The 18,462-nt window shown below is 34.3% G+C and overlaps 1 protein-coding gene across 1 annotated transcript in view; it reads left to right on the forward strand.

Moving 5' to 3' along the window:
- Positions 1-18,462, forward strand: part of UBA6 (ubiquitin like modifier activating enzyme 6) — an 81,981-nt gene that overhangs the window by 43,139 nt on the left and 20,380 nt on the right. The window contains exons 16-25 of the mRNA XM_008540344.2: positions 424-502; positions 1,848-1,928; positions 5,862-5,939; positions 7,720-7,901; positions 9,196-9,301; positions 14,973-15,062; positions 15,172-15,252; positions 16,012-16,140; positions 17,782-17,833; positions 17,922-17,985. Coding sequence (XP_008538566.1) covers positions 424-502; positions 1,848-1,928; positions 5,862-5,939; positions 7,720-7,901; positions 9,196-9,301; positions 14,973-15,062; positions 15,172-15,252; positions 16,012-16,140; positions 17,782-17,833; positions 17,922-17,985 — 942 coding nt within the window. The remainder of the gene's footprint in view (positions 1-423; positions 503-1,847; positions 1,929-5,861; positions 5,940-7,719; positions 7,902-9,195; positions 9,302-14,972; positions 15,063-15,171; positions 15,253-16,011; positions 16,141-17,781; positions 17,834-17,921; positions 17,986-18,462) is intronic.

The following is an 18,462-nucleotide window of genomic DNA, read 5'->3' on the forward strand; positions in this document are numbered from 1 at the left end:
CTCTTCTCTTTCAAATAAGATAGTTTAGAGACCAGCCTGTGGCACAGCGGTTAAGTTCACATGTTCCGATTCAGTGGCCCAGGGGTTCGAGGTTCAGATCCCAGGTGCAGACATGACACCACTTGGCACGCGATGCTGTGGTAGGCATCCCACATATAAGGTAGAGGAAGATGGGCACAGATGTTAGCTCAGGGCCGGTCTTCCTCAGCAAAAAGAGGAGGATTGGCAGCATGTTAGCTCAGGGCTAATGTTCCTCAAAAAAAACAAAAATCAAACAAGATAGTTTATCTGTTAGGTTGGGGGAAACACTTAAAGAGTATTCTATTTAAGTACAACATTAGATTGGTATTAACAATACTGAATCTAATCTTAATAACATTTTTTATGCCTTTCTGTTGTCTTGGTGTGTGTTATTTTCTTCAGAGGAGATAGATATGATGCCTTAAGAGCCTGCATTGGAGACACTTTGTGTCAGAAGCTACAAAATCTGAATATCTTTTTAGTAAGTATGAATAATGATGAGAATAAATACTGCATTCAACCTGCTGTTATCTGTCATCAAGTCAATTTATTAAAACAAACTTAAGTCTAAATAAGTACAGTTCCTAACCTAGTAGACATTCAGTAAATGTTTAAAACAGGAGTTTGTAAACTATGGCCTGCAGGCTAGATCCATCCTGTTGCCTGTTTTTGTAAATAAAGTTTCATTGAAACACTGCCAAGCCCATTTATTTATGTATTCTCTGTGGCTTCTTTCATGCTGTAATAGTGGTGTCGATTAGTTGTGACAGAGACTGTATGGCCCACAAAACTGAAAATATTTACTGTCTAGCCTTTTACAGAAAAAATTTGCCAACCCCTAGTCTGAAGAAGTAATACATTTAAAATTAAAATATGAGTGGAATAGTTTTGAGAACATTAAATGATTTTCTAGAAATATACTAAAAATTTGCTATTTTTTTCTTACCAAATGAAGAAATATGTAGGTGGATTTGGCTTTCTTAAATATCTTAGTGCATTGGTAGGGAAGCTCTTCCCAATAACATAAGACTCCTTATGTTCCTGCCGTTTATTTCTTTTTCATTGTTGTAATCAGTCATGAAAATACTGCTGATTTTTAGTAATCATTTTTAAAATAATGTTTTGAAAATCATCAGCAATTGCTAACCTTTTATGTGCATGGGAAACCTGTTATCAGTTTTTACTTAAATTGATACTTAAAACTGATAATAGGAAAGTCTTAGAATAGCTATATCCATCAAATGAGTTTTGCAAATTGTCGATAAACAAGGAATCTTTTTCATTAAAATGTTACACTGATGTTTTGTGCAGTTTGTTTCTATCTTATATAAAAAATGAGCTCAATGTTTGGCTTTTGTTTGGAATTTTAAAATGTCTTCTGTTTAGGGGCTGGCCCAGTGGCATAGTGGTTAAGTTTCCATGCTCCGCTTTGGCTGCCCGGGTTCAGATCCCAGGTGCAGACCTACACACCGCTCGTCAAACCATGCTGTGGCAGCAAGCCACATACAAAAGAGAGGAAGACTGGCAACAGATGTTAGCTCAGGGCCAATCTTCCTCACACACACACAAAAAATGTGTTCTGTTTAAAGGAATTGTCAATATTATGCTTTTCCTTATTTGGTTTATACATTTTTTTTTCTTTAACTAAGACACTTATAATGGCATCATAAATCAGTTAAACGTTTTAAAGTAAAATGAGTTACAGTGTTCAAATTATTTTAAAATGTATTTATTATAACAGCATTTGAAGAAAGTTAAGATAAAATTGCTCTTTAGTAGAAGTTCTAATTTTATTTCATCTGATATATCATTTTTCTCCTTCATAGGTAGGATGTGGAGCCATAGGCTGTGAAATGTTAAAAAATTTTGCTTTACTTGGTGTTGGCACAAGCAAAGAGAAGGGAATGGTAAGATATAAATCATTGAGAGTTAAAAGTTTATATTTCTGTTGCTGCCCATTTTTTAACTGTATTTACCTGCGTAGTTCTGAAACACAGATTTTTGAGAATAGAATATTAAGCTAAAAATTGGAAAACTCTGATTCTACTCTGACCACTTTTCAAGTTATGTGATCTTGTGACAACTTACTTTAATTCTGTGCTCCCCATTTTCTTCTCTAACACTGTGAGACTGGTATCTCTACTAGCTGTCTCATAACGTAATTTTGCAGATCAAACATGAAAGGGCTTTGTAAACTATAAACCATGTTAATGTTGTTATTAATTCAATTAGATAATACTAATTATTTAAATAAATCTTAAAGATGGGAGAAGCTAACATTAAAAAGTTGCAGAGTGCTATATAGTTACAACTGGTGATTATCAAAAGAAGTGGGAATACTATAAACTTTGATATACAGTTCATGTTCTTTAGACTATAAATGTGAGTTAATTGGGAAGCCATGTCATGTGTTTAAATAAAAATATATTTCACTGGTGCTGTTTTGCCTTTGAGATATAAACAAGCTTCCCAGAGTAGTGATTTATCATGGTAACTAACAGTGAGTAATTAAATGACTAAAGTTTATGCAACAGTTCACATTTTATAGTTTATTAAACTTGGCTTATTATTCCATTTAAAAAGGGTATTCGTTACTATCAGTTACAGGCAGATGCTCTACATTTATATTATTCCTGATCGGCATTTCCTGAATTGTGTTCCACAAAGCACTGTTATGTTGGTTTTTAAAATATAGTTCTGAAAAAAAATCCTTGGTAACCTAAGTTTGAGAATCACCTGAATACAGTCATGCCTTACTTAACAATGGGGACACGTTCTAAGAAATGCATCGTTAGGAGATTTTGTTGTTGTGTGAACATCGTAGTGTGTGCCTTACACAGACCTGAATGATATAGCCTACTACAACCTAGGCTATATGGTACTAATCTTATGGCACCACCATCATAGATGCAGTCTGTTGTTGACCGAGACGTCATGAAGCACATGACTGTACTTTAACTCCTTAGAAATTCATGGTAGATATCAACATATAAAGGTCAGGAATAGAACTATAGTGAACAAACCTACTGACTTCAGGTAACAAAACAAGGTAAGAAAAGGTAAACAGATATCTCTGCTAATACAAAGACATAGATATTCTGTATACGTTGTTTTCTTAAGTTTTTACATATGTAGCCAAACGAACTGGAAAGAATGAAAGAGAAATCCCCAGGTTCTGGGAACCGAGAGAGAAATTAATTCCTGAGCTAAAAGCTGTGGTGAATCACAAGTGTTTCTATCTTGAATATATGTCCAAAAATTTAAATAGAAGGGAAGTCACTCATGAGAAATTGAAACTCAGAGCATGTACCACACTGATGTATGGGGTCCTAAATTACATCATACAAAGAATTCACACAGAGAAATGAATATAACAGATTTAGGATAATTGAAACCTCCAGAGCTCTAACTAAAACAAATGCAAAACTGCCTCATCGCTGATACTTACATCCCCAGAGTATGCAGGACTGTGCAGAAAAATCAACATCCATTCAAGACAATTCACAATTAAAAATGACAGTCCACTAGAAAAAAGTACCACCTGGAAGAAGAATCAGCCAATAGAATAACAATAGAATAATTAGCCCACTGAAAACTATAAATAATAGGAGTACTACAGATAACAGAGCAAATAAGCTTTAAAATAATGTTAAAAATGAGCAAAGGGGGGCCAACCTGGTGGTGCAGCGGTTAAGTTCGCATGTTCTGCTTCTCAGTGGCCCAGGGTTCGCCAATTTGGATCACAGCTGTGGACATGGCACTGCTTGGCAAAAGCCATGCTGAGGTAGGCATCCCATATATATAAAAAAAAAAGTAGAGGAAGATGGGCATGGATGTTAGCTCAGGGCTGGTCTTCCTCAGCAAAAAGAGGAGGATTGGCAGCAGTTAGCTCAAGGCCACTCTTCCTCAAAAAAAAAAAAAAAAATGACCAAAGGTATAGAAAGAGGAGTAGAAATATGAAGTGGAAAAGGCACTGAAATTTTTACAAAAAGTGAAGTAAGGATTTCTGTATAGTCAGTAAACTTAAAATTCAGATATAGCTAATGTGAGAATTGGTGAAAAGAAGATAAATATAGCTACCTAGAATGTTGTGTGGAAAAATATCTTTTTTTAATGAAAGGATGCATTTGCATGGTTCGACGTAAGTGTAATAGAATTTCTAAAGAGAATAAAGATAAGAAGCAGCAATACACTCCAAGGATAATGACAAAAGTTTCCAGAGTTGAAGGGATAAATGTGTTCAGATTGAAAAGGTAAACTAGTCCCAAGTAAATCAAAGGCAAAGATAAAAAGAGAGATTACTTAGTAGACTTCTCATCAGCAAGAAATGCACACCTGAAGATAGGGAAGCATAACTTCATAGTGCAAAAGCAAGTTACTGTCAACCTAGATTTCTGTACTCATTTAAATTATCTTTAAAGAGAAGTAAAGATGTCTTACAAGTAAAATGATGAAAGATTACCCACTTCTTGATTCTAACTGAAAGAACTATTAGATAATGTGTGCAATACGAGAAAGAGTCTAAGTGGAGGATTTTTTCAACATTTAAATAAGCATTGACTTTTGATACCTTTAATTAAAATATTGTCTGGGGAGTGTGATGGTTAAAAATAAGTAAAATGTTCACTGATATCATGGAAAGTAGAAGGGAGATTCAAATATCCTCTAATTGTTGAGGAGGAAGATAGAGATTTAAATTAATTTTAGATCTTAGGTCACATTTACATGTTAAAGTTTTGAATATAACCACATAAAAATAGATGTCTAACTTCCAAACTAGTTCACTTTTGGAGAGGAGAGGGGATTGGAATCAAGAAAACTTGATCAATCCAGTAGAAGACCAAAAAAAAGGAGATGATGAAACGTTGGTTTGGGAGGTATGGAAAAAAAGTCTTATATTAGTAATCACAGTGATTATATATTGATTAAGCTTTTTGTTAAAAGACATTTTCTGTTTGGCTTTTTTTTTTTTTTTCGATTTAAAAGAGACACCCTCTAACACATAATTACGTAGAAATGTTGAAAACAAAATAAATCAGGGAAATACCAGCTAAAAGAAGGTGAATGTGTCTTTGACCACCAATCAAAATCTAACAACTGGAGCACACTGGGAAGTACTACTCTTAGTCAGATCTTGTTTGTAAATACTAGCTTAAGTGACAAATGCATTATGAATACTTTTCATATTATCTTGGATCTGTTTCTTTTCATCTTGCATCCTTGAAAATGAGGATCTGTAAACTTTTCCTCAAAGGACCAGGTTGCAGCTATTTTAGGCTTACAGACCATAATTCTCTTGTCACAACTACTCAGCTCTGCCATTTTAGCATGAAAACAGCCATAGACAATACTTAAACAGCGTGACAATGTTCCAATAAAACCTTATTTACAAAAACAGGCAGCCTGCCTGCACTATAGTTCTAGGCTTCTGCCTTAGCAAAAGTTCCTTTCAAATTGAAACATGCAAGCCTTTTTTCCAAATTAGTTGAGAATGGGAATAAATATAGATTTAAAAAAGAAGAGCTAGCCCATCTATGTGTACCTCATTACATGTTTATGAAATGTGATAGTGACATTTTAGCCTCTGTTTTGTTAGAATTAGAAAAAGTTTCGAACAGGAATTGCAATTGGTTTCATGTTCTTACACTAAACATTATAATTAAGTATAAGTATAAAAAGAGCAGTATTGGTAACCATTTTGGAATATTTATATTCTTACAACCTTTACCAGCCAAAATAATGTAGAATAACTTGTGGGAGTTTAGTCATTTTGAGAAAAGCAAAATAGATTTAAACTTACACGTTATGCAATTTCAGCCATTTTCTTTTCTTGATATTAGATTACAGTTACAGATCCTGACTTGATAGAAAAGTCCAACTTGAATAGACAGTTCTTATTTCGTCCTCATCACATACAGGTATGTTGCTATTCTGTTTCAAATTTAAATCATCTATAATCATCTATATACAAAAAAGAGAGTTTTCTTTTTTATAAATAGAAAATGGTGCTTAAACAAGCATACTATGGTCTTTATTTTATTAGAATCTCTCAATTATTAAAGAATGGGAATGAAAATAGGGAAAAATATAAATTATTTTTTAATGTAAAAATTGGTATTTGCATTGATTTTGCATATTAAAATCTGAGTTGTGAATTATGGTCAGTATTTTTTCATTTTGTAATCACCAAAATGTGTCTGCATATTTAATTTTAGAAACTAAGGATAGACATAGAAACAGGTTTCCAAATTTGAAATTTTAATAGATCACAAATTTGGCACTTTTTGGGGGTTTTTTGGCCTTTAGTACAAAACGGGTAACATTTGGCCCTTAGAATTTTATGCTCTTTGATCTTTTTTGACTATTTAACATTCCTTTTTACTGTAAAACAGTGCTTGTTTCAATCTTTTTTATGGAGATCAAGATATTTGTTAGGAAAAGAAGCAATTTAGTTAGTCAAACAAAATTGCTTTTACTTCAGAAGTGTTTTTTCACTTTGTTTTTCAACAACTCATTGATAATCTAAATAAACTAAGCTTAAGAATGTCATGAAGAGAAAAGTAACTAGATTAGGTGGCATAGGTAACCTAATTGCCTGACCTATCCAGTATAAAGAACTAAGTAACAGGGTCTCTCATGAATTAAAATATGTGTCACAAAATTCATTCACTTAACTTTGTGCATTTTATTTATAGAATAACTATTAAGGCCTGTTAATTCTTATTTTATTAAGTTCTAATAAAGTTTCTGCTTTGTATGTACGCTAACAACAGTGAGAAGTAAAAATGTCAGCCTAACAATTTGAGAAGAGACAGAAAAACTAGATGCTTGAATTCAAACAGAATTTGCCTATAGATATTTAGTGTCAGAACCAGTATTCCCAAATGCACTTTGATAACACTAATGGCTTAATAATGATCATTAAATCTTTAAGGAAAGAAAGAATGCATTATATTTAGGGTACCCTTTTTTATAAAGCTGAAACATATATAATAATTTTTTAAATATTCTCATCCAGTAATCGTAATATTTTTTAAAAGATTTTGGTACCAAATTGTTAGATTCTCATACCTGTGAGAACTCATTTTCTGCGGAGTTTGGATTTCCAATATTTTCACTGAATGTGTTCTCTTTTTTTTGTAGGCGCTTATACATTTCAACCCTCATTTCTAGCAAAAAGATGTACTTTTATTTTTTATTTTATTTTTTTTTTCTGCTTTTTTTCTCCCCAAATCCCCCCAGTATATAGTTGTATATTTTAGTTGTGGGTCCTTCTAGTTGTGGCATGTGGGATGCTGCTTCATCATGGCCTGACGAGCAATGCCATGTCCGTGCCCAGGATCCGAACCAGCGAAACCGTGGGCCGCCAAAGTGGAGCACGTGAACTTAACCACTTGGCCACGAGGCTGGCCACCAAAAATGTACTTTTAATTGGACTTTGAACTAATATTTTAAGAGCTTTAAAGCACTTATCTATAAAATAGAGGCTGTTTTACTGATAATGTATAAATTATTCAGACTAATATGCATTACTAAATGTAATGTGACTACAATGAATATAATTTCCACAAACTAAAAATGAAAATTAGTCTCATTGTTCTCACCTCATACATACATTACAGAGGATAAGAATGTGTAAGTTCAATCACAGCCTATCTTTAACGCTTATTTCTTCTCTTTTATTTGTTATTTGTTTAGAAACCTAAAAGCTATACTGCTGCTGATGCAACCCTGAAAATAAATCCTCAATTAAAAATAGATGCACACTTGAACAAAGTATGTCCAGCCACTGAGGCTATTTACAGTGATGAGTTCTATACTAGACAAGATATCATTATTACAGCATTAGATAATGTGGAAGCCAGGAGATATGTTGACAGGTATGTTCTTAAATTTCAGGTTCATGAAGAAATGTCTTGTTTTCACTTATCTCAAACCTGTTGAAAAGTTATCAAATTTTCTGACTATTCTTTATGTTCCTATTGTAGTACTTCTCAAACCCAAACCCTTTAATGATTTTCATTATACCCCATAATAAAATTCCAAATCTTTAACATAGCCTAAATGTTTTGCATAGAGTATTTGTCTCATGTCCACCACTCCAGATTAGAATTTACCTATTCCTCTCTGGCTTCCTTTCTTCCAGCTACATTTACTCCTTCGTTCAGTCCTTATAGGGCATCCAGCATTTTTTTACCTCAGGGACTTGCACGTACTCTCCTTCAGCTTCAGGAAATTATGTTTATCTTGTTTAAAAACTTTTGGCCCCAAATCTGCCTACTTACTCTCACCTATTTTAATTTTTTTCCTCATGCTTTTAGTTTCAGCCTAAATGTGTATTTTCAAACAGACTGTCTTTAACCCCCAAATTGTGAATTAGAATCTTTTATGGTAATCTTTCATAGCGCTCTATACTTTTTCCTTCATAGCGCTTATTTTTATTGATCTACATATTTATTTGATGTTTATTTCCTCACTAAATCATTTATATAGGGACCATTTATTTTTCCCATCACTGTATCCTCAGTGCCCAACACATGATGTCATTCAGTAAATACTTGTTAAATAAGTAGATGAATGAATGACTATAATGTGTATACCTTACATAATCTTTCCTACATCTTTATATGATTCTTTAATGTTAGACTGCTAGAGCATATTAACAGAGGGAAATTTACCAGTTAAGAGTGTAGTGAAAAGTTTGTAATCTTTGGCAGAAGGTGATAAAAAACACTTTAAGAAATTAACACATGTAGAAAGTACAAGAGTTGTAAATTGAGGAAGAAGGATATATCTTGGGGGATAAAGATAACATTAAGAAGATACAGTGGGATAGAACTTATAGTCAGAAAATAACCAAAGAAGAAATAGAAAGCAAGAGAAGAAAGGGTGACACAGTTAAGAGTTAACCTAGCGGAAAACAAGTTGAAGTCAAAATTTGGTACTAGTAGTAGAAGGTGGACACAAACATTATTAGGTTGAGCAATAAAATTTTGGGGGGATAGGGAACAGAAATGAGGAATCAGTCAGTTAGTGGTAATGTGTCTCTTTCCTAAAATATTACATTCAAGGAGTGATCCGTGTGTGAAATTAATAGAAGGTGGGAGGATGTCGTATGCTTACGTTGTTATTGCTCACTTTTATGTTTTTCTTACCTGTTATCTTTTCAAATAGCCGTTGCTTAGCAAATCTACGGCCCCTGTTAGATTCTGGAACAATGGGCACTAAGGGACACACTGAAGTTATTGTACCTCATTTGACTGAATCCTATAATAGTCATGTAAGTGAACCAATTTTTTGAAGTAAATATCTCTCTTCTTTATTTCTCACAATTGTTTGTCTTCATCAGTCAACAAATTTGATTCAGCTTCCCTAATCCTTCTGTTTTTGATCTGTTGATGATGTCCATACATATGTGCATGTACGGTTTTAAAAATATAGCTGAACTTATTTTTTTAATCATCAAAATTTTGTTTCTTATGTACCCAACGTAGGAGCACCTGAATATGTAAAGCAATTATTAACAGACATAAAAGGAGAAATAGAGAGTAACACAATAATAGTAGGGGACTTTAACACTCCACTTACACCAATGGATAGATCATCCAAATAGAAGATCAATAAGGAAACATTGACCTTAAACAACACGTTATACCAAATGGACTTAGTAGACATTCCATCCAAAAACCACAGAATACACATTCTTTTCAAGTGCACATTTAACATTCTGCAGGATTGATCACTTATTAGGCTACAAAACAAATCTCAATAAATTTAAGAAAATTTAAATAATACCAAGCATCTTTTCTGACCATGAAGGTATGAAACTAGAAATCAATGACAGGAAGAAAATTAGAAAAGTCACAAATGTATGGAGATTAAACAAAATACTACTGAACAGTGACTGGGGAAATCAAAAAATACCTGGAGACAAATGAAAATACAACATGCCAAAATTTATGGTATACAGCAAAAGCAGTTCTAAGAGAGAAGTTTATAGTAATACAGGCCTACCTCAACAAACAAGAAAAATCTCAAATAAAAAATCTGACAGTGCTCCTAAAGGAACTGAAAAAAGAAGAACAAAGCCCAAAATCAGTAAAAGGAAGGAAATAATAAAAATCAGAGCAGAAATAAATGAAATAGCGACTAAAAAAAATAGAAAAAAATCAACGAGACCAGGAGCTGGTTCTTTGAAAAGATAAGTAAAATTGACAGACCTTTAGCTAGATTCACCAAGGGAAAAAGAAGGCTCAAATAAATAAAATCAGAAATGAAAGAGGACAAATTACAATGGACACTTCAGATACAAAAAATTGTAAGACAATACTACGAAAAGCTATATGTCAACAAATAGGATAATCTAGAAGAAATGGATAAATTCTTAGAATTATATGAGCTTCCGAAACTGAATCAGGAAGAAATAGAGAATTTGAATAGACCAGTCACCAGTAAGGAGATCGAAACAGTGATCAAAAACTTCCCAAAAAATGAGTCTAGGACCAGATGACCTCCCTGGTGAATTCTACCAAACATTCAAAGAAGACTTAGTACCTCTCCTTCTCAAACTCCTCCAAAAAATTGAAGAGGAGGGGAAGCTTCCTAAGTCATACTTTGAAGCCAACATTATCCTGATACCAAAACCAGACAAGGACAATGCAAAAAAAGAAAATTACAGGCCAGTATCACTGATGAACATTGATGCAAAAATCCTCAACAAAATACTAGCAGATTGAATACAACGATACATTAAAAAGATCATACACCAAGATCAAGTGGGATTTATTCTAGTGATGTAGGGTTGGTTCAGCATCTGCAAATCAATCAACATGATACACCACATTAACAAAATGAAGAATAAAAATCACATAATCATCTCAATAGATTCAGGGAAAGTGTTTGACAAGATACAACATCCCTTTATGAGAAAAACTGAATAAAATGTGTATAGAAGGAAAGTATCTCAACATAATAAAGGCCCTATATGACAGACCCACGGCTAATATCGTACTCAATGGCGAAATACTGAAAGCTGTCCCTCTAAGAACAGAAACCAGACAAAGATGTCCACTTTCGCCACTCTAAAACAGAGTGTTGGAAGTCCTACCGGAGCAATCAAGCAAGAAAAAGAAATAAAAGGGATCCAAATTGGAAAGGAAGAAGTGAAACTCACTGTTTGCAGATGACATCATTTTATATATGGAAAACCCTAAAGAATCCACCATGAAACTTTTGGAAATAACAAGTGAGTATGGTAAAGTTGCAGGATGCAAAATCAACATGCAAAAATCAGTTGTGTTTCTCTACACTAACAACAAAATAGTGGAAAGAGAAATTATAAATACAATCCCATTCACAGTTGTAATAAAAAGAACAAAATGCCTAGGAATAAACTTAACCAAAAGGTGAAAGATCTGTACACTGAAAACTATAAAACATTGTTGAAAGAAATTGAAGAAGACACAAAGAAATGGGAAGCTACTCCATGCTCTTGAATTGGAAGAATTAACATAATTAAAGTGTCCATACTTTCTAAAGCAATCTACAGATTTCAATGGAATCCCTGTCAAAGTTCCAACAACATTTTTCACAGAAACAGAAGAAAGAATCCTAAAATTTATGTGGAACAACAAAAGACCTTGAATACTCAAAGGAATCCTGAGAAAAAAAGAATAAAGCTCAAGTTATCATACTCCCTGATTTCAAAATATACTACAAAAGTATAATAACTAAAACAGAATGGTACTGGCACAAAAACAGACACACAGATCAATGGAACAGAATCGAGAGCTCAGAAATAAACCCACACATCTGTGGACAGCTAATTTTTGACAAGGGAGCCAAGAACATAGAATGGAGAAAGTAAAATCTCTTCAATAAATGGTGTTGGGAAAACTGGACAGCCACATGCGAAAGAATGAAAGTAGACCATTATCTTACACCATACACAAAAATTAACTCAAAATGGATTAAAGACTTGAATGTGAGACCTGAAACCATGAAACTTCTAGAATAAAATATAGGCAGAAGTCACTTTGACATCGGTCTTAGCAGCATATTTTCTGACCGGGCAAGGGAAACAATAGAAAAAGTAAATGGGACTACATCAAACTAAAAAGCTTCTGCACAGGAAAGGAGACCACCAACAAAACAAAAAGACAACCTAAAATTGGGAGAAGATATTTGCAAACCATATATCTGATAAGGGGTTAATATCCGAAATATGTAAAGAACTCTTACGTCTTTGAGAACAAAAAAACTAACAACCCAATTAAAAAATGGGCAAAAGATCTGAACAGCCATTCCTCCAAAGATGGCCAACAGGCATATGAAAGGATGTTCAACATCATTAACTATCAGGGAAATGCAAATCAAAACTACAATGAGATATCACCTCACTCCCATCAGAGTGGCTATAATTAACAAGACAGGAAACAAGTGTTGGAGAGAATGTGGAGAAAAGGGAACTCTCATACCCTGCTGGTAGGAGTGCGAACTGGTGCAGTCACTAAGGAAAACAGTATGAATATTGCTCAAAAAATTAAGAATGGAACTACCGTAGGATCCAGCTATTCCACTGATGGGTATTTATCCAAAGAATGTGAAAACACAAATGCGTAAAGATACGTGTACCCCTACGTTCATTGCAGCATTATTCATAATAGCCGAGACTTGGCAGCAACCTAGGTGCCCACCAAGGGATGAATGGACAAAGAAGATGTGGTAAATATACACAATGGAATACTCCTTAGCTTTAAGAAGCGATGACGTCCTGCCATTTGTGACAACATGGATGGCCCTTGAGGGTATTATGTTAAACGAAATAAGTCAGAGGGAGAAAGTCAAATATCGTATGATCTCACTCATAAGTAGAAGATAAAAACGAGAACAATCAATCACATAGAGACAGCAGTTGGATTGGTGGTTACCAGAGGGGAAGAGGGAAGGGAGGAGGGCAAAAGGGGTGATTAGGCACATGTGTCTGGTGATGGATTATAAGTAGTCTTTGGGTGGTGAATGTGATGTAATCTACACACAAATCGAAATATAACAACATACACTTGAATTTATATAATGTTATAAAGCAGTGTTACCACCATAAACAAAATTTTGTTCGTGGCCTTTCTGGAGTCTCATTTGTGTGTTTACTGTTTATTTCTCAGAGCTACTTGATTAGTTTTCTAACAACTTTTCAACGAGTGACCCACCCAAAATCTTACTAAAGAATCAGTTTCTCCATAGGAAGGACAAAGCTGTCTGTCTATGTGTATATATATTTTGCATAAATGATATAGATACAACTTTTTTTACAAAACCCCACAGGTAATTTTGAAGTACTGCAAAGGGAGAACCACTGACCCAGGAATTAATTGTAGGCTTTGAAAGTTAAAAAAGATAACCCAAGTTGTAAAATTGAAAGAATATTATTTTACAAGTGTAAATCTCCCTTTATTTTATTATTTTTTTTGTCTGTTTTTTTTGTTTTTTTGTGGGGTTTTTTTGAGGAAGGTTAGCCCTGAGCTAACTGCTGCCAATCCTCCTCTTTTTGGTGAGGAATACTGGTCCTGAGCTAACATCCATGCCCATCCTCCTCTACTTCATATGTGGGACGCCTACCACAGCATGGCATGCCAAGCAGTGCCATGTCCACACACGAGATCTGAACTGGTGAACCCTGAGCCACCGAAGCGGAACTCACAACCCAACCACTGCGCCACCAGGCCAGCCCCAATATCCCTTTATTTTAATGGATATGTTTGATTTAGTAAAATTTTCTAAAACCTATTCTCTTGTTTACTGTCAAGAAATCAGAAATTTATATATTAAAAACATTATGGTAAACAAAATTAAGTTTAATTTGAAAGTAATGGAGAAAAATCATGATATTCTGGGTGTCATATTGGAGGATTTTCAAAGTAGAGAATGTTGTCAAATTCTAAAAGTTAACTTGATTCTCTCATTCTGCATCTTTCCCAAACTTTCTTCTATGTTTTCTGACTTCATATTCATAAAACAGAATTTAATACTCTTGTGGCTTCCCTCTTTGGCTTATAAAATATTTCACAGTATTTCATTGATCAACAAACTAAAATATAAATTTCTAAGTGAAAAGAGGCAAAGATTGGGTGAACCAATAAACCTAGGCAAAAGGTACCCTGTAATAGAATATGGATTTCTTCAGTGGTACTTTTTCACATGAGACAACATAGGCATTTGCCATTTATTTAACACAAACTTTCTGCAAAAAAAACCACTGGGGACATAACCATGCTCCCAAATTGTTTTCTCCATGGAGAAACTCATGATATCTGAGCACTATATTGGGGATTCTTGAATTACTTGTCGAACAAAGTAGGGAGTTTTATAAAGTTTTAAATATTACTTTAATTCTTGGAGGAAAAACATGAATTATATATGGTGATCTGCTACTAGTTCTACATGGTACCAAATGAGTACACAGATAAGTGACAACAGAATTCATGTTTGTTGTTAAATTACTATTAACAAATAGCTTAAGTGTCAAAAGAATCAACTTTTCCTCTTATTGCCTATGAGAAAGAAGATATAAAAGTGTTGGATTGGGGCTGGCCCCATGGCATAGTGGTTTAAGTCCAGTGCACTCTGCTTCAGTGGCCCAGGTTCGCAGGTTTGAATCCCAGGCACAGACCTACACCGTTTATCAAGCCATGCTGTGGCAGTGACTCACATACAAAATAGAGGAAGATTGCCACAGATGTTAGCTTAGGGCTAATCTTCTTCAAGCAAAAAAAGAGGCATATTGGCAACAGATGTTAGCTCAGAGCGAATCTTCCTTGCAGAAAACAAAAAAATGTTGGATTTACTTTATTTATGAATTTTATTTTTTAATGGCCTTAAAACATTCAAATAAATTCAGTAAAAAAATCATGGTTACTTCTCTTAACTATCTATTGTCATATTTTATAAATTAGCGGGATCCCCCAGAAGAGGAAATACCATTTTGTACTCTCAAATCCTTTCCAGCTGCTATCGAGCATACTATACAGTGGGCAAGAGATAAGGTAATAAAGACCTTTTTTCAAGGGACCTTTCTTTGAAGTAGAAAAGAAGATATTTCCAACTTTTACATAGACTTCTATTTGTAACTTTTTTTCCTCTTTTCCCTTACAGTTTGAAAGTTCCTTTTCCCATAAGCCTTCATTGTTTAACAAATTTTGGCAAACCTATCCATCTGCCGAAGAAGTCTTACAGGTACAAATCAATACATTTTAATACAAACTTAACACTATGTCAGTGTAATCTTATTTTCAAGTTGCCTACAAACGGTTTATTTTACCTTCTTAAAGTTTATAACATTTCTATTGTTCATAGTAACTGCATGAGGAATCTTGAAATTAGCAGGTTGCAGATGATTTTTTTTACTTTGGCTGAACTGTATGGAATTGCCAATATTTGACCATGTTTGACCCACAAAGCAGCAGTTCATATGATTCAACCTGATAGAAGAGCTACAAATAATAAAATGGCTGGTTAAATTCTTTGAGTCGTAGTGAAAATTTCATGAGTGGATGGTAATCTCTCAGACTTATTACTCTCATGATGAGGGCAACTTCACAGATGTTTTCCTACTTTTCCTTTAATCCTATGCTAAAAATGCCAACTTTTTAGTCCAAAGTATTATTCATAGAACTTCTTATAGTAAGTACATATATAGTACTAATAACTTAATAGCTAGCAAGACATGAGGGTAACTTACAAGATGAAAAACTTTAGAGTTAAAATTTCGCATGCTATCTTTTCCTGTTCCCTTTCCAAGAAAGAAAAGAAAGAGGGAGAGGAGAAAGGCAGAGACAAGAATTTCATGGTGAAAAAAGTGAGATCATAAGGCATATGAGCTGGCACTTCATATTTTGGCTAATACTTCCTGGGAGTGTGTGTGTGTGTGTGTTTGTGTGTGTGTGTTTAGCTGGAATTGTATTCATTTTGTTTTGTTTCTTTCTCTCATTCTAGAAGATACAAACTGGACACAGTTTAGAAGGCTGTTTTCAAGTTATTAAGTTACTGAGCAGAAGACCTAGAAATTGGTCCCAGTGTATAGAATTAGCAAGATTGAAGTTTGAAAAATATTTTAACCATAAGGTAAGTATGCATTATAAACACTAAGAAAAAGTCTGACTTGGCTCATTTAATTACTACCAAGTTAATTTCATTAACGTGAAATATTTATCTTTGGGGAAGCTTTTCAGAAGTAAACAGTAAGATAGGTGAGAACAAGTTCTGGGCGCACAACTGATTTCTCCTTGAATGTTACTGATTAAAGTATACATTTGCACTCCACCCATTGAGTTGTTAGTTATGCATTTAACTGATCCTTGTCTTTCTGTGTGCAAAATTGGCTTTTAAATAGGGTTCCATCTAGAGAATAAGGAATACATTTCATCAATAGTCTAGAAGAAATTTGTTGTTCAGAATAAAGCAAGAGACTGAGAAGATAGAGATACTCAGTCACAAATTTTGTTGGCATTTTGCTTTCCCTACCCATATCTGATAATTGCGCTTTGTGTCTATTTCCTCATTTGTAAAATGGGGATAATAAATCGACATCTAATTCATAGGGCTGTGGTGAGGGTCAAGCAAGTTAGTACATGTAAAGCATTTAGAACAGAACCTGGCCCATAAATGCTCACTAAATATTCTTACCTCCAGTTACTTAGAGTTGCTAGAATGTGTCCTGGACTCTCTTTAGTCTCTCCCTCTCTTTAAGCTCTTACCTATTGGAATATAAAGTAAGTTCATCTTTTTTAAAAAGTCTTTTAATTGCACTTATCCCTGGTTTTCACTTCCTTCTTGACTCTGCCCCTTGGACAAGTGGTCTGTATTCACTGCTGCCACTTCCTCTTCTGGTAAATATGTCTTCTTTCCCCATTGCTATTCAAATTCTTCTTACCAAGATTATCAATGACCTCTTGTTGCAAAATCTAAAGAATTCCCTTTAGTCCTTATCTTCTGTAGGCTTTTTTTAAAAAGCTTTTTTGTATTATGGAAAAATTCAATCATAGAAATATAAATAAAATAGTATAATGAACTCCCATGTAATCCTCGTGTACCTGTCTCTCTGGTTTAACAATAATCAACTCCTAGATAATCTTCTTGTCCTCTATAACTCCACCCAATATACTCTCCCCAAGGTGGTTTGAAGCAAATCTCAAACATCATATCATTTCAAAATATAAAGTACTATGTATTTTTACTAGTTTCATTTTTAAGGATTAGCTCTTTGAAAGGAGCAGAATAATTTATAATATATGCCACCATTTGTTTAAAAAGGGATGAAATAATCTGTACTCGTGTTTGCTGTCAATGCCAAAAAACAAACTCTCAGTGTCAATAAAGAAGAACAGTGCAGGGGCTGGCGCCGTGGCTGAGTGGTTAAGTTCACACGCTCTGCTTGGCTGCCCAGGGTTTCACCGGTTGGGATTCTGTGCGTGAACCTAGCACCGCTCATCAAGCCATGCTGGGGCAGCATCCCACATAGCACAACCGGAAGGATCTACCACTGGAATATATACCTATGTGCTAGGGGGCTTTGGAGAGAAGAAGAAAAAAGTAATAATAATAATGCAAGTTATTTGAGGTATAGGGGGCAGTAACAGGAGAATGGACAGATGGAGTACAAAAGTAGCTGGGAGACTTCACTGTGTCTCTTTTTATGCATTTTAATCTTTTCTTTATACTTCAGATAATATGAAGTAGTGATTTTTTAATTAATTTTTTCTTTAGGCTCTTCAGCTTCTTCACTGTTTCCCTCTGGACACACAATTAAAAGATGGCAGTAAGTATAACCAAGTGTTGAGAAGAAAGTTTAATGTAATTTATTACTGGCTTCCTACATTGAAAATAATATTTGTATTTTTTGTTAGGTTTATTTTGGCAGTCACCGAAGAGGCCTCCCTCTCCAATAAAATTTGATTTAAATGAACCTTTGTAAGTATTTGTACTCAGTTTTACATGCATCCTTCGTTGTAAATTTCTTAAGTGTGTATAAGTTTACATTGCAAGGTGAGAATCTACGGTTCTTTTATGATAAATTATTACATCTCTGTTGTTCTAAGAGTTAACATAGTCTGGCCAACGAAGCCAGCCACAACCCTTGTTGCCACACAATCTGTGTACTCCCTATGGTAAATAACATTATTTTTATCTTCTCTAGAATGAAACCAAAGTGTCACCTCTTTGACTTTATCCATAAAAAAGTAAAATGACAACAAATGTTTTTCTATATAATGAAGCCAGTATGTAAGAAACTTTATTTAGAGGGAAAATGATTACTACTGCTATCTCCCTAAATAATCTCAAATTAATTTTGAAAACAGTTGATCTACAGGGCCGGCCCCATGGCCAAGTGGTTAAGTTCGTGCACTCCACTTCGGTGGCCTGGGATTTTGCTGGTTTGGATCCTGG

This window comes from Equus przewalskii, chromosome 3 (assembly GCF_037783145.1).
Source record: "Equus przewalskii isolate Varuska chromosome 3, EquPr2, whole genome shotgun sequence".
Lineage (NCBI taxonomy): Eukaryota > Metazoa > Chordata > Mammalia > Perissodactyla > Equidae > Equus > Equus przewalskii.